The 24,355-nt window shown below is 40.8% G+C and overlaps 1 protein-coding gene across 1 annotated transcript; it reads right to left on the bottom strand.

Annotated features, from left to right (window-relative positions):
• On the bottom strand, positions 1 to 21,679 carry SLC5A7 (solute carrier family 5 member 7; the record flags this gene model as incomplete). Its single annotated transcript, XM_082277752.1, has 8 exons — positions 1 to 624; positions 1,381 to 1,598; positions 2,747 to 2,900; positions 4,701 to 4,844; positions 9,496 to 9,644; positions 12,213 to 12,368; positions 14,177 to 14,290; positions 21,502 to 21,679. 8 exons carry the CDS (start codon positions 21,677 to 21,679, stop codon positions 1 to 3), a joined length of 1,737 nt encoding a protein of 578 aa, XP_082133878.1.
• Between the last annotated feature and the right edge of the window lie 2,676 nt (positions 21,680 to 24,355).

Below are 24,355 nucleotides of genomic sequence, written 5' to 3'. Positions count from 1 at the left end.
TTAATTATCTTCAGTGTTGGACAGTTCTGGACTCGAATCAACGTAGTTGAAGGCTTCCTTGTTCGTGAAAGTTGAGCTCAAAGTTAGACTGTGTCGTGGATTCACAGGTGCAAGTTCATTTAATACAATATTGTCACTTTTTACAAGAGTTGCTTTGTCCATATGTTCTCTACTGTATCTGGCAACAACAGCATCAAGGAAGTCCAGCTTTGGTGGCAAAGTCCCACTTTCAAATAAGTATTTGGCTAAGTAGGAGACTATAACGTTAGTAAAGAAGGAGGTGAGCATAGCAAGTGTTTTAAATGGGAATCGCTGGATATACAGATTGTTATCATCTTGATACCAGCCAGGGTAGAAGATCAAGGGCTGAAGGTAGAGGTATGGTTCTCCTCCGGTTATTCTGAGAACAAGGCCAAACAGGTACCCTGCAATGGCACCGTAGGTGTTGGTTCCTTTAATAAATAACACACACAAGAGCTGGGGGAATATGATGATATAAACAAGGTCAGAGCTGAGGTACCAGAGGCCATACACTGATGAAGCCAGCAGTGCCATTGCTGTTGCTGATGCTCCAAACAGAAGAACAGTGATTCTCATGACCCACACAATTTCCCTGTCTGAAGCCTGCAAAAAAAAGGGCAATGTTAGGTGTTTTCTTCATGTCTGTACATATATGCCTACACTTATATACAGTCAATATAAAATACTGAATTGTAAAAGAAAGCTTTGCATGATTCATTCAATAATCATTACAAACTAATATCTCTATCTCCATCTCAAGCTCAGAGAAAAAACCCTATGGGTTATGATTGCTATTGCCAAAGTCATTACTCTTTGAACATAGCAAAAAGCTTGATGATGAGTCAAAGAGAAAAAACATCAGTGTAAGAAATAACTTTTAAATAAAATCACAATATGGCTCAACTAGAAAAAATTGGTCAGCATCAGAATTTCTTCTTCTCTGTTTCCTAAGAAAAATTCCAAATCACTAGACCATTTTGTTGTCAAATGATTTCCTGATAAATGAAAGATTAGAAAAATGTCTCATTTTGCAAAGAATTTAAGTAAAACTTATGGTTGTAGCAACAGTAATTAGCTGTTTGGATAAATTGCAGTGTCATAAGAACTCTTGACAGCTGCCCTCCCCAAGCCAGCTTTTTCACTTCTGTCATCAGTCACAACCATAATTATTTTTATGATTTTCAGTTTTTTCAACACACTGTGTAACTAAATAATTTTTCTAGTTATAGGCAGGAACAGGAATGAGGTGTTTCATTATGAAATTACAGTCTATGTATCATAGATATTACACATCTATGTATCTAGTTAAGGTCTCACCTAAAATTTTCTCTAAAAGTAAAAATGAAAACACTGTCTCACATTTTGCCGAAAGGAAAGCTGGTAAATGTTCCGAGCAAACATAGAACTTGCTGATAAAATTGAAGAGTCAGCTGAGGACATCACAGCAGCAGATACAGCACCGAGGCCAAAGAACGAGATATAGACAGGGCAAAGGTACTGCAGCACGATGGGTAAAATCATATCTGCTTCTTTTTTGCTCTTGGGGTCAGGGACACCATAGTCAGTCTGGTTCCAAGCTGTAATATGGACACCAGTATGATATCAGTAACATTAGTGGTCAGCACCTCTGGACTTCATGTGTAGCGAGCTATTCATATTACCACATTTTCATGCACATTCAATGACCAGACTGTTACTAGGGCCAGACTGATGGCATTTCAGAGAGGCAGCATCACACTGGTTTCTGTTAGGCAGATTTAATTCTACTCAGCATTTTTCCTTGTCTCTAAAAAAAGCTTTAAATTGCTCATAAATGTTGTTTTATTCAATAAAACGAGACTAGGATCCATGTTTCTTTGTGATGTGTTTAACTACTCTCTTTGATTACGACCAGGGCTCAAAGCCATGTAAACATTTCTAACAGAATATTTTTAACAGTTTAGCTACACTGTCACTGTGATGGGGATCACTGTCACTATGACCTTGGCAAGGATATATTGGTCAAGGTAAGAAATTTCTGATAAATCAAAGAATCATTTAGGTTGGAAAACACCTTTAAGATCATTGAGTTGAACTGTTAGCCCAGCACGGCCAAGCCCACTAATAAACCGCATCCCCAAGAGCCACACCTACACATCTTTTAAATAGCTCCAAGGATGGTGAATCCATCACTTCCCTGGGCAGCCTGTTCCAGTGCTTGACAAACCTTTTGGTGAAGACATTTTTTCCTAATATCCATTCTAAACCTCCTCTGCTGCAACTTGAGGCCATGACCTCTCGTTCTGTTGCTTGTTATGTGGGAAAAGTACCTCGCTACAACCTCCTTTCAAGTAGCTGTAGAGAGCAAAACAGTCTTCCCTGAGGCTCTTTTTCGCCAGGCTAAACAACCCCAACTCCCTCAGCCACTCATAATTATTACTGTTACCACCAAATAAAAGTACCAGAATCTAACTCAAACATTGAATAGAAATATTACATAGGTAGATACCTAGAAGGTACAAAATTATTTAATTTCATCCGCTGGGGTAGGAACAATTTCCTTTGAGAGAAATATTCTATAACATTATTTTTCTGTGTGGTCTGTTGAAGGAGTTGTGAGTTGATTAATGATGCCACCTGGCTATCTAAACCATATGTCACCTATATCTAACATAAGATTTATTTTCATACACTTATTGCACTATTCATTTTACATTTATTGCAATACTGATTTTTAATCATTTACCTGTAGATGCTCCAATTGCACCAATCAGTACTGCAGGAATAGCCATCACAATACAGCCAAAAGCAGCCAGGAATGACAGAACTTGAGCATATGTGGCAGAAGATGAGGAAAGAACTCTCTGGAAATATGCTTGCCATGGAATTCCTCCTAATGTCTACAAACATAACAGCATGCTGTGATTGGGGGGTAACTGAATTGTTTTGCTTTCACCATATAGAGAACACGTACAAGGATCACTTGAATGCTGAAAGCCATACTGCTACTTTTTCATTTATTTATTGAATATCAGCCAGCCAGTAATAACTGCAACTTTCATTCCCACAAGCAATGTCAAACCTGTGTAAGTCCACTTAAATGCCATTCTTTTAAACAAGTTATTTTTTTTAATACAGTTAGCAACAAAGCTTTGCACTTTCATAGTCTCTGTAATCCCCAAATCTTTTGACTTGATAAAGCTTTATGAAGAGTACTATTTTCATATTTCATATTTGAAGAATTTGCCTTCAAATACTCTTCCACTAAAATTAGATTAGACTCTGATACAATGTCAAAGCAAGATTTTATCTTCCTTTGTGAATGCATGTAGTCATCCATGGAAGGCGAGACATGCTGTGTACATTGAACTCAGGAATCTGAAAAATTATGTCATGACTGCCTTAAGCAAATACAATACCAATAGAAATGGAAGACAAAGCAAAAAAAGAGAAAAGTTTTGTTTTGTGGTGGAAACCCTTCTCTTTTATTTGGATATGTTACTGAAGATCCTGATTAGAATTAAAATTATTTCTGCAAAATATGACACAAGAGTATTACCAAAGGTTGAAAACCCAAGCGCTAACAATTCTGTCTTGAGAGCAGGATTTGAAGAGCCTCCACGAAGTAACTAGGTGTTTGTCTCTAAACAGCATGGAAAGAAAACCAAGCAAATTGCATAGCCTAGTTCTGTACACTAAATGAGGCAGGAGGCATTTGGACCAAAAAGTGTGTACACAGGCGTTTCATACAGCTTCATGCACACACAGGGACTAAGTAAATGTTTCACAGACAAGTCTGGTTTTGACTTGCTATTTATGACCGTTTTTCTTTGCCGCCTTAATAATAATGTTCCTTTATCAAAGCTTTCCAAGCATGTGGAAGTTTCTTGAGCTATAATGAAACAGACAAAATTAAAAGAAAATGTGTCAAAATATCAGAGCTTTCCTTTGGTCAACAGCAGAGATGAAACCTTCAGGCTTACAGGAGAGAATACAGCCACTTGAGCTAATGTCATACTTTGGATCTCTGAGAGAATGCTGAATAAAATAACACATTTTAATAGACCAATTACAAGAAAACCCTGAAGATTTTTGGCCGAGAGAATTTTAAAGAAAAGCCAGAAAATGTAATCCCAAAGTACAGCATGATAATAAAACCAGTGTAGATTTGCATAGGGACACTGAGAATGGAAAATGTTAACACATGTTTCTAGATCCTCTAATAGAAAGTACTTAATAACCACTGATCCCATGTGTAATATATAGGTATTAAATAATGAAAGCCCTTGGTTCATTCTGGCATGTGTGCATGTATGAATTTATCCATCCTGCCATCCATCTCTGCAGAGCTTTTTCTTCACCTATAGCTAAGGCCTATTTAATCATTTGTGTAACATATTTATTGCCTTCTGCAAGACACGAATTCCTCTGCCAACAATGACATCAGTTAAGCATTAGCTGCACACTTTTATTTAATTTTAACATGTCAGCTCTTTCAGCCTGATGATATTTAAATTGCATTCCTGGCAATGCTGGCTGATATGTCACTGAAGTCATTCAAATGTGCAGAAATATCAAGTAGGAGTCAAGAGAGTAAAAGTTTTCAGTTTGATAGAAACTCTTAACTAGACTCGACTATTTTCAGCTGTCACAGTAACATAGTGTAAGTGCTTAAATGCTTCATACAAATCACCACTTACCAGTAAAAAGAAATTGTCCAACCATGTGTAAATGTCAAGTGAGTTGATAGATCCAAGCCAAGGTGCTTGGTACACCTGGTGCACAGCCGTGAGCCCAATGTCTGTTACTGCAGGATGGGACATAGCAAAGGGGACACTGATCCACTGTAACCAAAGAGAAACAATGTGCTCAGGTATACAGAAGATATTCTAAATCTGTGAAAAAACACTCATCTAGTTTTCTTATTCTTACTTGCTGCAGATTGAATACCAAATTATCAAGATGATTTGCAAAAATTCAGATAATGTGCAGGTGGAAACATCTCTGAAATCCACAGAAATTGGGAGTGGATAGCTCACATCTGCCTGGAGAGTATGACCAGAGAATTAATCAATGCAAGCTGCAAAATTAGCAGCAAAGACACATTTATACATCTTTGTTTTATTTTAGCTAACCACCTTATACATTGTTTACACTCTTTCCTGGACTACACAGTACAGAAATATCTACATACGAATTTCCATGTAATAGCATCAGGACCTGGCAGTATACAGGTATGAGACATCACATCTGAAGGCTTGGGAATTTGTTTTTAATTTAATACTAAACTAAGTATTGAAAGACTGTGAAAAGACAGGATTGCTGTTGGTACAGCCTCATTTCTCTTCCTCCAGAACTCATACTAACCCAGTGTTACAGCACTTTTCTGCCTCACAGGTGTTTTCTAGGTGTCTCTTGACCATTTTCAGTCTGTTTGTTTTTTATCTAAATCAGAAAGTCTTCCCAGTGATGGTTTCTGCCAGAAGGTCCAATTCCTTCTTCAGCTGACTTTATGTACATTCACTTGCAAAGTCATTTCGCAGTCGTGTAAGTAACTGACTTTCTGTGGAGGAGAAACTCAGCAACTCCAACTGAGGTGAAAACCAGGCTTTGCACTATATGGACTAGATCTTCACAAGCCCAGTATCCTTAGGATCCAGTGATATCCAAAACCACACAGATTCCCACAATCACAACTGATCACAGTTGAGTATATAGGGGCAACAGGAGCAAGGAGGGGAAAAGTCAAACATCTTTCTCTATTTTGTTGCGCAATTATTGCAATAATATATGAAGAATATTTTGTAGCACTGCCTGTTGTTCAGGCAGTTTATCCCGTACCATAGAATTCTGTTCTCATTTAAACTTTGCCAGTTTAAGCAGTTGGGCAGAAAGATTCCCTTCTCACTCTCTGCTTGAGCTTTTCTGTGAAAGAGCACGTATCAGTTTCGCACAGCCTGGTTTTAGGTAGCAGGGGGGCCACAGAGGTGGCTTCTGTGAGGAAGCTTCTGGAAGCTTCCCACCATGTCCGGCAGAGCCAACGGCTGATGGCTCTGAAGATGGACAGGCTGCTGGCCAAAACTGGGCCAGTGAGAGAGGTTGGTGATGCCTCTGTGATGACATATTAAGAAGAAAATCAAAACAAAGTCACAAGGTTTTGGATTCTAGTCAGAGAAGAGGAGGAGGTGAGAACATGTGAAGGAAAACAACATGGCGACACCAAGGTCAGTGAAGAAGGAGGGGCAGGAGGTGCTCCAGGCGCCGGAGCCAAGATTCCTCTGCAGGCCGTGGTGCAGCCCATGGTGAAGCAGGTTGTCCCCCTGCAGCCCATGGGTCTATGGGGGATGCAGAGATCCACCCACAGCCGGTGGGGAAGGTGCTCACACCAGAGCGGGAGGATGCCTGGAGGAGGCTGTGACCCAGTGGAAGACCCAGTGGAGAGAGAGGCCCCTGCTTCCAGGCTGGAGCAGCCTGTCCTTGGAGGACTGTACCCCGTGGAAAGAGAGATACAAGGTGCAGCAGTTTTGGGAGGGCTGTGTGCCTGTGGGAGGGACTCATGTTGCAGCAGGTGCGGTGTGGCTGCTGCTCGTGAGAGCAGACTCATGTTGGAGAGATTTGCAGAGAACTGTCTCCCGTGGGAGGGAGCCCACAGCCTCACAGGGGAAGGACTCCTCACCCAGAGCAGTAGAAGAAAATCGTGGTGATGGACTGACCAAACCCCCATGCCCTGTCTCCTGTGCTGTCGGTGAGAAGGAGGGAGGGGCTGGGGGGGGGAAGGTGTTCTAAGGGCTTATTTTACTTCTCATTATCCTCCTCTGATTCTGTTAGCAATACATTCACTTCACAACTTAAGTTGAGCCTGTTTTGCCCTTGAAGTGTTTCTCCTGGTCCTTATCTCACTCATGAAGCCTTCATTAACTATTTTTGTTTTCCCTCCTCTGCCCAGCTGAGGCAGGGGAGGGTGAGCGAGTGGCTCTCGAGGGTGCTTGGTGCTGGGCCAGTGTCAAACCACAATAAAGCAGCAAAATTTTTCAACTGTCTCCAAGATATTTTGAGAGAAAAATAAACATATTGTCAAAATTAATGGATATTAATATTCTCCTTCCTGGGAAATTCAGGGGGAAGAAGGATCTCAGACAGATTTTTTTATTCTTGTTTCTGAATCTCAAATGTCAAACATATCCAAGTGATGAGCTTCTGAACAGATGTAGTTTGGCCATATTTAGCTAAGATTTTCAGTAGGGTAAATATCTAAAAGTCCATCTGGACTCTGCATGCCACAGCACAGGATTAAATAGGTACTGTATTGCAAATTCATTGTGGGCTTTTGTAAACCATTCCAGCTCCTCACAGTAACCTAGCTCTTTGTGGTCTCAAGGGCTAGCTTTTTACTAGTAAATAAAACCAATCAAGACACTTTCTTTGGCCCTGCAGTTTACTGGGATGTTATAGTTTACATCTATATATGTAGACTCCCTTTCCTGACAAAAGTGACAGCCCTGAACTATTCCTGGGAATTATCTGGGAAAATATAGAGTTTAGAATGGGGAATTAATAATACAGATGGGGAGATAGTAAATAGTTAGGACACAGCACAGGCTGAGGGAAAGTCTCACCAGGCAAGATAAATACAAAGAGATGAGAGTTGCAGGCATGGATACAGGAAGGTGAGGAAGGAAGGAGAGACACTACATGAGATTGTAAAGAGAAAAACAAGGATGCACATGGAGTGGCCGGGGTAGAAGTTATGGAAAACTAAGGGAAAAGCTGTGGCTGAAAGGAGGAACAGGAGTGATTACAGCGTGCCTTTTGTCTTAGGTAAGAACAGGAGAGAAACTAGACATTAGAGGAAGGAGCAGCAAAGCTCTGTGACAGTGGGAATAAAAACTGCACCAGGGCCTGGAGGAGAAGCTGGGATAACTGAATGTCTGCCATCTTCTGCTGTGACACCTATTGTGAGAGGGTCCCATCTCATCTAAAACTGCCTCCCTAGAGCATGACCATTTAGATACTGAGTCTTCCAGCCTCACTGATGACACTCTTGAGCTCATGAATATGGTTTCTTCTGCATTACATTATTGCTGTTTATTTCAAATGGGAAATTACATAAAGAGCCCAAGCTGGATTAAAACAAAACACTATAAAGCTATAGATCAAATAATTTAGAAGACTTCTATATGACCTTCATTTGCTTTCCACCCCCCATCAGGTTCTTGCTGATTTTAATGTTATTCCCATGGGATCAGGCTCTCTAGCAGTTCATGTGTTGATTGCACTGGAAGAGCATTTCTGTACTTTGATTTATCTCCAGTTTTGGGAATTTCTGTAATGCATGCCATCTGTAGAAACTTAATGTTTCACAAATACTAACATTCACATTTGGGAAAGAGACAGTATTTTCCCCACTGTTCAGATGAATAACAAAGATATGAGGAGAAGAAGGTCTGGAGTAACTTTTCATTTGAGGTAGCCAGTTGGAACTTGGATTTGCTTTTTCAGGCTATTTAGCACCATTTCCATTAAATGATTTGAAGGCCATAGTCCTCACAGTAAGATGACACAGAGTAAGGACACACAGAGGGCTGGTTAGTGACCACCTGTGTAAGCACTGGCTGAAGCAATTTCCCTAGAGCTGCACAAGAACTCTGGTGAAAGCAGAGAAAGAATGCCGGGCCCCCAAGGTGCTATTTGGTTCCTTCATCTTGAGCCACTCCATTTGTTTTAGCATATCTCAGTTCTCTGCATGCCTGTGACCATCTATTACTGCTACTGGCAAACAAAGACAGCAGCTTCTTTGATTGCACCCTTGTGATCTGGACCCTGTCACACGGATGTTTTTCAATTCGGGGTTTAAAGAACAGCAGTAAATAAAAGGCTACCCACTAGCATATCACTGATAGCTGATGAGGGATATTCACACTACCACACTAAAACAGCCAAAACATCTGGTGAGACTTCCTATATTATGGTCTCCAAGGATGGTGGAAGGAAATGAGGGAAAAACCAAGAAGGTTAACTAAGTTAACAGGAGGTTAACTAAGCTGTGTGAGCAGGTGACAACCACAGAAAAAAGAAGCAGTAGAGTATCAACTCTGCAGGTCCAGTGCCAGCATTTCTGGACTACTTTACCAACAGCTTCGTACATCTGATGCCTCCTTCCAGTGCCTGAGCCACAGTCCTATAGATGGACAGGGAAGGATCAGCACCAGTCCTATTCTGAATCAGATAGGTACTCAGGAGAAAAATTGCAAGAGTGTTTGGACTGCCAGACTGGCTGGAAAAAAGCCAAAGAGTCAGACCTCTTGGACAGCACTATTTCCAAAGTACGGGCTGTGCACTGATGCAAATACAGACTCTGTTTCAAAGTCAGCACTCTGTGAGTGGAGTCTGACTGGTTGGCAGTGCTGTGTCTGATACATCCCAGGACACACTTGGCCCTTCTGGCTGTTCAGGGCAAAATCCTTGACAAAGTAGGGCAAAAAAAGCCAAACTTACCAGTCCCAGGAAGATGCAGAAAAGCTGAACTACATCGGTGTAGGCCACAGAATAAAGTCCACCCACAAGCGTGTACATTGTAGCAATCAGGGCAGAAATAATGACTGAAATATTGACATTAATGTCAATGATCACACTTATAGTTGCACCTAAGGGGAAAACCAAAGCACTGCATGTTAGTGTGTATGTCACAGCATGTCTGATGAGAAGGCCCACCTTTGTTAAGCTGCATATATAGGTCCTGGTCTGGCACTTAGTAACAGCACTGATAATTCCCCCCTCTATATTCTGCACACCCTTTCTGCACCTTTGAAGGGAATGGGAAAAGGGAAGCTCCTGTTGGTCTAAGTTTGGCATCTGTCATTTTGCAGGTTCTTAGGAAATGGAGGACAGAAGGGTCCCAACAACCCTTCCTTACATTGCTCAAGGTCTGTAAGGACTACTCTCTCTTGTTCTGCCTGTGAAAAGCAGCTATGCACATCCCTGATTACCACAGTCTTCAGAGAATGTTCTTGCAATGCTACCAGCCAGCTGCCACAGCACTTGCAGGATGCATCCCCTGAGGTCCCATGAGACGGCGTCTGTCCAGTGTATTTTAAAGTTTCCTCACTTGATTCTCTTCCAGCAAGCCTTCTCTGCACTGGACTTTCCTAGGCTTCTCAGGGTCCTGGAATTCCTAAAAACTGGTCTTACCAGTAGAGAACTAAGCAGAAAGGGCACTGATTACCTCAGTCTTTTCCACATCCTTTGCCACCCATCCCATTCAACAGCAGTCCACATTTTCCCTTTTGTTAGGATGGGCTGTTCTTGAGCATGGAGGAAGTGACCCTGGAATATCAACCAGTTCTTCTGGACTCCAGGACAATCTCCCATGGGATTCTTCCAAGCAGAATGCTGGAGAGGCCAATCTCTACTCTTCTGAAGTCTATAGCTGCAGTTGTGGTATTTGCCTTGTTCCCTCCATCTCATGAACACTGAAGCCAAATCTGGCTTTGACCTTCACACCTCTGACTTGTTCTTCCGGTCTAAGTAACAGGTTCAACAGAGCACCTCCCTACATCAGCTCCCTGATCATTTGTGTCAGGAAGTTGTCAGCGCACTCAAGAAACCTCCTGAATGGCTTGTGTCCTCCTGCACTGCCCTTCCAGCAGCTATCAGGATGATTATATTTCCCATAGATGTATTAGCTATTTCAAGTGATTGCAATGTTTTAAGACCTTGTTTAAAAAATTCTTCTCCTTCTAATTAGGATGATTTAAATGAAACATCTTGCAACAATTTCTAGTGCTTGCAGTTATTGTAGATGGATATTCAGGAGCACATATTTCGAAGAGTTTTGGCCATAGAAGACAGCATGGTGTGTGATATGTAAGAGCCTCTGGGAGCTGACAGGTGTGGTTTTTCCTGCGCAATGAGCCTTCAAAGTTCACGTGCTTAAGGATTACAAGCTCAGATCTCTTTCACAGCTGTAGGACCTGTGTTTCCCATCTACAACCCTGCCAAGCAAGGAGTCATGATGAAGAGCAAGTAGTGAAGAGTACTGGATTAAACATTCATCAGTGAAGATAGGTGTGAAAAAAGAAACTAGATTATTCACAGAATAGGTAAAATCTACAATGACCTTTATAATCATTGAGAGTCTTTAACTGTCGGCTGTTACATAAATCTAGAAAGGTATTCACACCACTTGTGTTGAAATAAAAAGGAATGGCTTGTCCTTAATCAAAAATATTCCAAATACTCTGAGTGTTCTTCAAGTTATTCAACTCCTATCACCTCAGCATGCATTTTTTTCTTAGCGTTTTAAGGATTTTGTGATGAAATTGTGGTAAACAAGCTCCCCATTGCTTTACAGTTCATCAGAGCGCAGTTGGAGAGTTCCTTCAAAGTTTATTTTTTGTTTAAAATAGCTTATGCTAGAAGGCATTACCACATGCATGTGCATTATTAGTATGATTAGTTGGTAAAAGTCAATTACTGGTGCTTCAACTCAAGGGCTTTCTCTGTTCTTAAAGGGGTTTCTAAATTCAGGCCTGAAATATAATTAAAAACCCTGGAAGCTGATTTTTTTTTCAGGACTGGATGAGTAGTTGGGTGATTTTCTATTGAGTCATAGTTTCACCAATTCTCCGAATCCTTTCTTGAATCCTAAGTATTTTCTTCATTTTGGCAAGAAGAAAGCCATTTAGAATTGAAGAATTCTTCAATTTATTGATCAGCATCTGGTTTACTTCTATTATTTGTGTTATGCAATGTTCTGTATATGAAGATCTCCTCTATGTAAAGGATTATTTTGTTTAGATGCCTTGACAATGCTGTTGCATATCATTAAGGGAAAATTTGACTGGCTTCTCTCATCCCAGAGATGTAAAAGAAAAGCTGGGTCAGATCTGACAAAAAAGGGGTACTTGCAATCACTCATGTCACCCTCACTATTAACAGAATTTTGTTCCTAAATCCTTTCATGCTCTTTGAAGAGGGATGACTTAAAGGTACATGAAAGTGAATAGATACTTTGCATGTCTTTCCCTTACCAAAATAATAAAGGGGTACCATTATGAGATTGAATTGCTAGTTGACATGGGTCTTAGAAATGTCACCATCTGAATCATTTGGCTTAAATGGTTACCATTTTAAGCCAGAATTTTAATGCATTTCCAATATTCTGAATAATTTCTACCTGTAATGAATGAATATTTATACTGCTTATTCCTTACCTAAGGCAGAGAAGATGGCAGCAGCCCAAAACATTTCTCCCATTAAAGCTGGAATAAACAGTAGTCCTCCCATCCTTTTTCCATAAAGCTGCTGAAAAGGGTCCAGCATTGTCACATAGCCTTTGGATCGCATGGGTTTTGCAAAAAAAAGGCCACCTACAAAGAAAAAGCAGCGTAAGACAACAGCTGCAGCTTAGAAATGCATTGCCATTAAGGGATAAAACATTCATTGTCACTTAAGGGTACAAAAAAGTCACCAATACTCTTTGTTTGTTTGTTTGTTTGTTTGTTAAAAAGCACAGTTAAAATATTCTCTGGAATGTCTTATCTCTGTCTACAGAATTACTTAAACACACACTCCATTAGTATCTCTGGTCTGATAATAAAATAAAAGGCTTTTTTCTTTTTTCTGGCTCAGTTTATGTAATCTTCCATTATGGATACTGTCAGAGTTTTGTCTAATTTTGGATTAGCCTAAGGGAATAGCTTTTCTACCTAATCCTGTTGATTCTTAGACCAGAATCCAGCATGAATTTTCACATAGTCCTTCTCTAAAAATAAAACTGTCTGAGATTCCTGAATCAGAAATAGAATTTCACCTGTAGTTTAGTGTACACACAGCAAATCTGATTCTTTCAGGACAATTCAGATTTATTATGTATGTTTCAAACAACTTTACTACACCTGCAGGATAGGTCAGAGGTCTTCTGAGCTCTGCAGGTGTCAGATTCCATGAATATTTGTCATACACTTACTTCACTTATGGATGTTCAGGAATTTTGATATATCACAATTCTGCTCTGCCTGGCTGGTATATGGGCTGGATATGCACCCAAATGTGCAAAGACCTCCCCTCCTCAAATTCTTTCTGTCTCTGGAAAAAAAAGGACCTCTCTCAGGAAAGCTGAAAGAGCCCTTGTATGGAAAACTGTGTAGTTGAGATCTGCAGGTGACTATAAGCAAGTAGACCTCTATCACAGTAAAACTGCTGTATAAGGTATAATAATGAACTGGAAAACCTGTCAGTTCCCAATAAGATATACTGTATGGTATTTGGCAACCCTTAACTAGGTTCTTCATGACAAGATATGTCATTTATTCACTGTATTGCGCAGAAGATTTTCTGAATTTCTATGTATTGCCTTTTATAACTCATATTTCTTCATTTCATCAAGTTCCCTGAACAGCAGGTACTGGCTTACACACTGTCATCACAGTTTATAGTGTTTATGGGAATGTTGTATTTAGGCAGGTAGATGCAGAAATTCTCCAGCATTTTTTTCTTTTTGCTATTTTTGATTTGGTAATGGATCCTTTTCTTATTCTACTTGTCATGCCATCATTGCAAAAGACAATTAAAGAAGAACAAAAACCCATAATCTATTAGGATGTTCAAACACCTGTCAAAGGAAATAGGAGGTATTCTAACCTCTAAAACTAAATTGCTTGAAAAATTAGGAAAAAAAGTCGTATAGAGAACAAACAGGGGGATTACATCAATCTTAAATACTTCCAGTCTGAAGCAACAATATTTCTCCCAACCTTGTATTTGTAATTTTGGTTATTAGTTTTTTTAAAGAAGGATAAAAAATTCCTCCCCTCAAACCTTCATGTATGGATCATACCTACAGAAATGCTTTCCTGTCTGTGCTCTGCAGCTAGATATATGGTCTATCTATGGACTTCCTTTCTCTGCAGTGCTCCCCCTGCCCCCACCCCCCCTGCCCCGAACAATATGGTTGTAATAATCAAATAGGTCTTGACAAGGAGTTTAGCAGACTTGAGATATCAAACTATTTATAGAGATTTTCTGGTGGTTTTTTTCAATAGCCAAACCTACCAGCAGAAGGGATCCAGTTTATATCAGCATCCTTTTATCAGACTCTAGTTGTTTCATTTCAAGTAACGGACCTGACATCAGAACTCTTTAAAATGAGGGACTACTAGTTTTAATCTTTGCTTACCTAAAATCAGGCTAAGGGAATATCCAATAGGTGCCTGAGCCCAAGCTAGACCATAGTCTGGGACATACACAGCTTCTGCTGTCCCATTGATGTAGCCTCCTCCAACCCATGTGGCTGAAAAGGAAGAGATGGAAAAGTCTTTAATGTCCACAAAGAAAGAAAAGCTCATACACTGTATAATAAAATTGTCATTATGTATGATACAGTTATTTTTTATTATATGAACAATACAAGTGCCAGGCATGGCATCCTTCTATTAAAGGCAGTCCTAATTTGAATTTACAGCCTAAGCATATGAAAAAAGAAGTCAAATGGATGGAGGCCATCATCAAAGTGTCTAAGTCTCTGTATAGTCAGTGAAGATGTGAGGGCTGAGTCCCCCACTACTTATTTACCATTATTTTTTTTGTGTTAGTACAAATGAAGGAGAATAAGGAGTATAAGGGGGGATCTGAAGAACACTTAAATTAGGCAGAAGTTTAATGAACACTTCATTTACTAGAGCCTTCATGAAAAAAAAGCCTTTAAACCTTGTTCCACTTTAAATTGTTGCTATATAAGGCATATTAATAAACTCTGAGTTCTCAGAATACTTCTATGTAGGGTTGTGGTGCTTTTTTTGTTGCTATAAAAGTTCTAAATTTTGATTCATTTATTTTATGCTTCCTTGAGCTGTATTCCATAAGGGATATGTGCTATCTCCAATATTTCTGATTTTCTCTCTCTAAAAAGCAGTATTTTTAATATACCAACCTCTGACACTTAATGAGTTGATTCTCTGCCTTTAAGGGAAGTTTCTACATTTGAGAATTTGGGATCAACTGTACATATGAGAGAAAAACTCTAACACAGAAGTGTATGGCGATTAGATCTGCAAAAATACTTCATAACAAATCAAGTAATAAAATTTATCTCTTCCTGTTTGCAGATCCTGTGCAAAAACATTTTTGATTATCTCTAATGTATAATGAGCAAGTTTTATAAATCTAGGTTTGCATTTTGAACAAGGGCAGAAAGACCATTACAAGTCCTAGATTTTTGTAATGATGTTTTGGTTTGTGTCAGAAGCCTTACTTTCTCATATAAGAGTAGTTAGGGTTTCTGTGTAGAAAGTCTCAATACTTCAAAATGTATTTTCCTTAAACATTCTTCAGAATTTTCCCATCATCCACCACGGTACAAGCAAACTTGATTTTGTGTTTAAGACAAACAATTGAGAGAAAAACAAATTAAGAAAATTTGATAAAATTCCTTAAGAAATTTCATTAAGAGCTAAATAACCACTCTTGTCTGCTTGACTGTGATATCTCTCAAGTACTACTAGAGGGTATTTTGCTGAATTTCACCATGGCTTTAGAATCAAAGATCTCCAGCAACCAAAAAATTACAATTGTCCCCCTTTCAGTAATTTGAAGCACAGAAATGGACCATTCTGTTGTTGGAAATGGTATAATGGACTTTTATGAGGGATGTGCATGCAGAGAAAGACTGCAACAAAAGAAGTGACCCAAGGAGACCTGTTACGAGTAGACTTTTGGTTATCAAGATCTGTTGTGTACTATAGAGATTAGAGGTGAGTGATGCCCATATGGGACCACATGGGGAAGATGGGTTAAGGCTGATTCTTAACGAGAAGAACACGAATACATCATCTACATAAAAAATTGTCAAACATTTGGGATTTTGTGACTCCTGACAGTGTGAATTAAGATAGAGGGGAGTATGATACTTTGTTTGCCAGAGTTCTAGAATTGTAGAATTGTTTGGGTTGAAAGGGACCTTAAAATTCTTCTATTTCTAACCCCTCTGTGATGGGCAGGGATGCTACTCACTAGACAAGGTTGCTCAAAGCCCTGTCAAACCTGTCCTTAAACACTTCCAGGGATGGGCCATCCACACCTTCTCTGGGCAACCTGTTCCAGTGTGTCACCACCCTCACAGTAAAGAATTTCTTCCCAATATATAATCTAAATCTACCCTTCTTCAGTTCCCTACCTCTACATCTCATCCTATCACTACATGCCCTGATCCCCATCTTTTCTATAAGCCCCCTTCAGGTACCGTAAGGCTGCTCTCAGGTCTGCACAGATCTTTCTCCTCTCCAGGCTAAACAACCCCAACTCTCTCAGCCTGTCCCAGGGATCAATGTTGGGCCAAGTCCTGTTTAGTATCTTTACGGATGATCTGGATGAGGAGAGTTAGTCTACCACTAGCAAATTTGCAGATACCACAAAGTTGGGTCAGAGTGTTGATCTGCAGGAATGTAAGATATGGACAGGCTGGAGAGATGGGCTGAGGCCAGTTGAGGTTCAAGAAGACCAAGTGCCAAGTCTTAGACTTTGGTCACAACAACCCCAGGCAGTGCTACAGGCTGGGGACAGAGTAGCTGGAAGGCAGTCCAGCACAAAAGGACCTGGGGGTGCTGGTCAACAGCAGCTGAACACAAGCCAGCAGTGCTCAGGAGGCCAAGAAGGCCAATGGCAACCTGGCCTGTATCAAGAATAGTGCAGCCAGCAGGACCAGGAAAGATATCATGCTGCAGTACTTGGCATCTCTAGTACTGTGTCCAGTTCTGGGCCCCTCACTTTAAAAAGGACATCGAGGTGCACAAGTGTGTCCAGCAAAGGGCAACAAGGCTTGTGAAAGGTCTAGAAAACATGTCTTATTAGGAACAACTGAGGCAGCTGGGTTTGCTTAGTCTGGAGAAGAGTAGGACCTCATTGCTCTCTACAACTACCTTATAGGAGGATGTAGTGATGTGGGGCCAGTCTCTTCTACCATGCCTGCAGTGAAAGGACAAGAGGAAATGGCCTTAAGCTGAGACAGGTGAGATTCAGGTTAGATGTTAGAAAGGAATTTTTGACTGTTAGGGTGGTCAGGCCTTGGAATAGGTTGCCCAGGGAGGTGGTGGAGTCACCATCCCTGGAGATGTTCCAGAGGCATCTGGATCTGGCACTGAGTGATGTGGTTTAGGGGTTACAGTGGTAGTGCTGGGTTGACAGTCGGACTCGATGATTTTAAAGGTCTCTTCCAATCCTGATGATTCTATAATTCTGTGATTCGAAGTTTTTCTCAACAGGGCTGCTCTTAATCTGCTCCTCACCCACCCTGTATCCATCTTTGGGTTCGCCCTGATGCAGGTGGAGGATTTTAACACTTGGCCTCTTACACTTGGCCAGGTACCTCTGTATGGGATCCCTTCCCTCTCGATTATCAACCACAGCACCCATTTTGGTGTCATCTGCAACCTTGCTGAGAGTGCCCTCAATCCTACTGTCCATGTCCCTGACAAAGCTGTTGAATAATACTGGTCCCAGCACGAACCCCTGAGCAACACCACTCAGCCTTCAACAGACCACTACTGAACCTTAAGTCCATGGCTACCTGGGATGTGTGTTGCCTGTTGTGTGTCAAGCAGCATAGTCTTATGGAATAAGCAGCTGTATACAATATCAAAACTAAATATTTAGAAAAGGAAGTATATTTGTCTCTTTCCCCAGAAAATTCATAAGCATGAATTCTACATGAATGATACTTGGTTACAGGTGGGAATAATATCCCATTGTCAAGGACAGATATCCAACATTGCTGCAGCTGTAGTGAAGGGGGCTTCCAGTTCCAGCATTGATTTGCCAAGGGTTGCTACAGAGGTGTCAGGTGTTCTCCAAGGAGCACTTGGATGCCATGACTAGCTCCCTTGTTTTCTTCTGGAGGAGATAAAGTCGGTTCCCTTCTGTGTGATGTTGTAGGGGTCATTACTCTCCTCTGTCTGCCCTGCAGACAGATATTGCTGTGTAAGGTGGCATGAAGATTTAGCCCTTATTTTTAATTTTATTTCTTGATTTCTGGATTGGGGTTTGAAAAATTGCTGCTGATCAATTTTTCTGTGCACATGACTGTTCTGGAACATCTGTCAAGGACCACAGACCTCTAGGAAGGTGTTATATGTCTTCTTCTGAGGGGGTGAATGGGTAGTCAGCACGTACACTGACATAGGTAAATACAGTAGAAATGAAATAAAGGGATAAAATAGGATGAGATTTCAACCTTAGATATTAATTTTCTGATCCTCATTTGCTAAGCCACAATTTGAAGTTAGTTTAATACCTTTATTTTTGGTGAAATTATTCTTTTTTTTTACCTAAATCAGCCAAAAGGAATACAATATTTAATAATCTATGGAAGCATTCATGTGGTAATCTGTTTTAATCTTCCCTTTGCCTGCTGTCTGAAGAACAACAAAAATGCAGCAAATACCAAAATCCATTTAAAACATGCACCCTAAAAAATGATCAAATACTGAGGGTAAGGAGTGGAATTTTTCTTCTAGTTCCCGTGAGACACACAGAAGTTGATCTCTGAGTTCTTGATATATATTAGAAAAGCAAATTTTTTGGCACTTCTTTGGAACAATTCCTTGTCTGACCACTCAAGTTATTTAATAAACTTATCAAGTTCTGTAAAATGAAAATTCTGATCCAAGGATTAGAATAAAATAGAATAGTGTAATGTTTCTTTTTCATGTGGAAGGATATGTAGCTCTATCCAACTAAAATGCAAAAATTACATCAATAGATTATTACCTTTCGGGTCATGCTTGTGAGCATTTAGTTATGTAATCTCAACTATTTCCTTTGAGGTTTAAACTCAATCACCAAAATCCAATTAGATTCAAGTTTGTTGCAGATACCACTTAAAAAATTCATTCACCAAAATAAGGAAGCCTAGTATTTAATGCAACATTTTATCTATAATTATGTAAAAATGATACACAGATTAAATATGTGTCTACTATGGTACAATATTAGTTCATTTTAATATGACATGCTGTGATCCCTCCACAATTCAACCTTTTCACTCTTTCTATTTTTTGTACTTGCAGACACACTCAACCTTCAACAGGCTTTGTGTTCAGCATTTCAGTAGCTGGTTGATACAGCTTTTTCTTCTTCAGGACCATAGTATATATCCAAAAATATCCACAGCTGTTATTTGTAGGTAGTGCTTTAAGATTATTCAATCTTGTTTAGAAAATCAACTATCATTACTCAGGAATCTTGACTTTGATGCTTATGTTCTGAATTTTATTTTAAGTTTATAGGCTAAGTGCTGTCATCCTTTCTACTAAGTAGCCCTAGAAACTTCTACGACTTTCATAGCCAATACCTGTGGAACATTGTAGTGCTTGCCTCAGGCAAAAAAGATAGAATAAGGCCTTATCTCATAACCCAAAGTGCTTCATGTACATACAAACAATTTCCTTTCTGGAGAACTTTAAAAAAATTCTTGCTTTCCTTTTGCTGGGTAGGCTTTGCTTATAATTTACACTTAGACAATTAAACCTGAAAAATATAAAGACAGTGTTGGAATAATCATGTATTGTGCATAGTCATGGTTGTGAGGTGCAAAATCAGCATCAATCATTTTTTAAAAAGCAAGTATGCCCTTGAATAATGTGTCCATTTTGTAAAAATTACAAACCTGTAAAAATTATTGCAGATTTTCATCAGCTTACTTTCATAATTGTTTTATTACGACTTTTGAAATCGAGTGTCCCAAACACCCTCACGGAGACAAAACTCAGACTAACCCCTGGTTGAACAGATTTGTGCCCACATCTGGCTTTATGTGACAGGCGTGGTTTGCTGCAGCTCAAAGTGTAGGTTAGTTGCCATATCAAGCTTTAATTGCCATATTTAAGGAAGGCATAGGGGAAAAGAGTGTCAGGCCTGACAGTATAAAATCCATGATAGTTTTAGCTACTCAAAGGCTTTGGGATCAGTCTGATATTCTACTGCAAGGATGAGATACTGCACCATCTCTAGAGCTTGCACGATACAGGATGAACAGGTGTGGGTCTGAATTGTGGTGGCTATAGAAATTGCCTGAGATATAGGAAATCCCAGTTCAGGTCTCATCTGTGCTTCAGCTGTTACACAAAATATTCCTGCAAAATAGGATTAAGGAAACCAGAATTTGTGTCTTCTATATGCAAAGCTGTAAGTCGTAGCCACTTCTGTGGGAAAAGCCTTTTTTATCTCGATTCCCCCTATTTAATTTTTAGTGTTTTGTGGCAACCAAACACTATTCTGGTTTCAGTGCTCTTGAAAACATTTCTGCAAAATATTCTGGTTTCAGTGCTCTTGAAAACATTTCATTCAGCAGAAAGCAGTCTAACCAGCTCTTGCTGTGAGCAGAATCTCATCATATCTTATGCATCAGTAGCTGATGGATGCGTGATACAGTAAATTACAGCATAGTGCAAAAAGTAGAACATCAAACTGTATTCAAACTTTATTGTCTTTTACATTCTTTACTCAGTATCTAAATATTCAGTCTTTGAATGAGCAAAATGCCCCTGCAAAAGAATGTGAATTTATCTCAAATAAAGAATGCAGAATTTTGGCCCAAGTTTTACCTGGCTCTTCCCTATTAGATAATTCTGAAAGCAGAACGGGACAAAACAGCAAAACATAAATATAGTCAGATAAATTCAACCTGACAATTGAAAGGGGTTTGCCCGAATAGGATTTAGATTAAATAAAGAAAAAAAAAAGCATGCCTAAAAATTAAATTGCCTTAATAATAATGGATTCACTCTTCCTATAATGCATTTTTGTTCCAATACCATAATACAAGCCTTGAGATTTTGGAATGTATTGTGAATATTTTATTTACCCAGGTAAGACAGATGGTTTGACTGGCTCTGGGAGTCAGAGAGCAATGTTTACAAAATCAGTGAAGAACTCTTCCTTCACCCAGGGTTTTCTTACTGATACTACTATTGAGAGTAATGCACTATTTTGTCAAACTGCTGAAAAAGAAGCTAAAAGAATCCACAGAATAAGTTTGCTGAAATCTGTACAATTACAAGTTTGGAGTTATGCCAGTTTTCTTTTCGAAAGTTAATTTATGCTGCACACCCTCCCCTCCCCACCAATCTCCTTCTCTATAAACTTTGTTTTACTCAGATTAAACAAACCCAAAACTAATGCACAAATTTGGATGGTTTTAAAAACAATAAGTTATTTTAAAACTTTCTTATTCATCTACATTAATTCCATACTTTTGTTCCAAGCATATCTGATCTACAGATGAATATGGAAGCAATGAACACTAATGAAAATATATTCTTCCTGTAAGATTTACAAATATTTGTTGTTTTTATACAGATGCTACCTCTGGCTGTTCACTAAACAATTGGATAAAAAGTATATGTATTTTCCCCATTTTGCATTATTCAACGCACAGATTGCAATTGATTTAGATGGAAAACTGACAAGTCATACGCTGGCTAGGAAACAAAAAGGTGGTTTTTTACATACCTGTCATTGTAAATCCACCAACTAGCAAACCAATGTCTCTTCCACCGACTATAATAGCTTCGCTGCGATCTCCTTCACTGCCGGTGTTCTTGGTTTTCCAAGCAGCCCATATCCCTACTGCCAGGATTGCCAGGTAGAAGACAACTATGGCCACCAGTCCCTCCACATGGAAAGCCATGTTGAAGTCCCAACTGCTTCTTTTATCGCTATTTCATTAAGACCTCTGGAGAGAATGCAATAATACGTCTGCTTTTAACAAACCTGCTTTTTAGCACCAGTGTACAAAAACCCTCAGATGGTTTTTGGAGAGACTATTCTGGTGAATTTACGAAACGAGAATTTCAGATGTAATTGAGATTAATGTTACATGCCAATTAAAACACCTGTGGAGCAACAACCAATGGTTATAGCCTCTGAATGTGAAGGGGAATGAATGACATGGCTGCAAGCTACACTACTCTTAGAGGTCAGTTACTGAGCACTGAATTACTCTGGTGTCACCAAGTCCTCAGTGTACGGGAACTTTTCAGTCACGGACTAGTTTGGTACAAGGGATAGAGGATCTTGGCCATGTGGACTATTACAAAAGTCTCTATTTAGTCTGAAGACAAAACTGCTTTAAGTTATAATAGAAACATGGATAAGTAGTAGCTACAACAGCAAAACACATCTTTTAAGTGTTTGTATTGGAATGCTGAGTCTTTTCCCCCTTGTAACATCTCCCGTATTTTAAAATCTGCGCTTTCTTTGTTGCAACATTTAATTGTCCAGCATGAAAAGCATCAATCTATTCTCTCTCACACAATTTGAAAAGCAAACGGAAAGCTTAAAAGCTGTCGGAAGGCAAAAATGTCGAAGTATACGAAGCACAGCGGGGGAAAACTCCCGAGCGACGCAGGCAGCGGCTGCCCCGTACCCAGCCTCTCCCGGAGCCCCCTCTCCGTCCTGGCGCCGCCGCTCCGCGTTCGCTCTCGCACAGTCGCGCCGCAAGACCCGTCCGCGCTCCCGACGGCTCCGCGGCTCCGCTGGCGGGGCCAGCCGGCCGAGCCAGCGCTACCTCCCGGGGCTCCGCGCTCCACGGAGGCGCCTTGCGCGGCCGCGCCCCCGCCCCGCGCCCGCGGCAGCACCGCCCGCCCGCCGCCCCGCGCCGTCGGGCAAGGAGACGAGCCCGCCGCCCACCTGCGCTCCGCCGCCGCGCTGCCCCGCAGCCCGCGGGCCACGGCCGCCCATCCCGCGGGGCGGTGTCGGGGCCGAGCCGCCGGGGGTTTTGTCCCCGCCCGGGGCTTTCCCGCTGGCGGGGGGAGGGAAGGAGCAAAGGCTGGATCGTCTCTTGCCCCCGGTGCCGACCGTGCGCCGAGTGCTGAGGCTGCGACGGGGGTCTCGTGGATTAAAAAGAGGAAAATCCCTTTATAAAGGAGGAGGGTTCAGTGGGGTGAGAGGACCGCGTCCGTCAGAGCTGGGGGGAGGAAGGGGGAAAGACGTCAGAGTGATAGGGGACGTTGGGGGGAAGTAAGGATGACTCAAGGGAGACTGATTGTCGTGTCATGGCAGGGAAGCAGGGTTAGGAAGTGAAATTGAGGTGAGAAGACAAAAGGGAGTGAGGGGAGACAGGAAGGAACAGGATCGTATTAAACCAACGGGAAAGAGGAAGAAAAGAAAGGGCGGATCTAAAAAGACATACTGAAAAGAGAGATGGAGGAAGGGAAGAGAGCAGAGGCAGGGAGAGGGAAGGTGAACTCTGTGCTCTCCTTACCCTCCCTGGCAGCCTTTCTTTGCCACCCCTGGGCCTAGCACTGGGCAATCACCAAGCCAAGGCATGTCCATGAGAGGCTGGTCAGGACCATCTTTCCCCACACCTCCCTTCCAGACCTGGTTGAACATGCATTGGCCTTTCCCAGATCTGGGACAGCTAGTTCTTGGGGAGTCTCCTTTTTTTTGCTGTGCCTCTTATAAACCTCACCTGCAGAGCTACAGTAATACTAGCTTTCCTGTGCTCTCACTTTTGCTCTCTGTCTCCAAATGATGCTGGACAGCGTACTTCTAAGTGCTGAGAATAAGGACACACGTGCAAAGAGGACCCACACATGACCTTGCCCCAGTTTTGACAAAGGGAAGATCATTCTGAGCTGTGGCAGTCTCTGTCAGCTCTTGAGAGGCAGTTAACATGGGCCATTGGCTCATGCAAGTTGAAAAGTAGAAATAAAAAACCCACAGGAATACAGAACTGCTATTGGCAAAAGAACTAACTTGAAGCAGAAAATCTAAAATCATCCTAGACTCAAGAAGAAAACTGCAATATGGGCAGATGTAAAATCAGAGAGGAGGAAAGTGGCAATTCATAAAAGCTCAGTCCACTGCAAGGAACGACCCAAGGGCTGGCACTTCCCTGCATATTTGCCAACTGCCTGGCCAGTTTGGCTAGCAGAGCAGCTTTGTCTGCCTGCTCACGAACTGCAGAGCACATCACACCACATTAGCCCCAGCCATTTATTATGTGCCTCACAGGCAATACATTATGATTGCATACTCATAAATTGATTGTGTGCATAAGACTGCTTTCAGGTCTGGCCTCAGTTGAGAAACCCAAATAAAGGTGGCCAAAGAATTAAAGGTTAGAAGTGTTACTATTTTTGTCAGCCAGACTCACGGGTTGTTCAGGGATGCTACTGGTGCCATGCTTGCTTTGGGAGAGAGCAGTAAAAACCTCCTCCCAGTAGTAGGCAACTGAGATATATTTTAGACACAGGTGAGCATCAAGGCATCACCTAAACAGAAATACTGTCATAGAGCAAACACAAATAGGTATTTAAAGGTATACAATATATATAGAGATGTAATTAATATATAAATAGTA

The sequence above is a fragment of the Coloeus monedula genome (genome assembly GCF_965178545.1).
Source record: "Coloeus monedula genome assembly, chromosome: 3".
NCBI lineage: Eukaryota > Metazoa > Chordata > Aves > Passeriformes > Corvidae > Coloeus > Coloeus monedula.
Note: the sequence above shows the minus strand (reverse complement) of the source record. Positions and strands in the feature narration are given on the sequence as shown.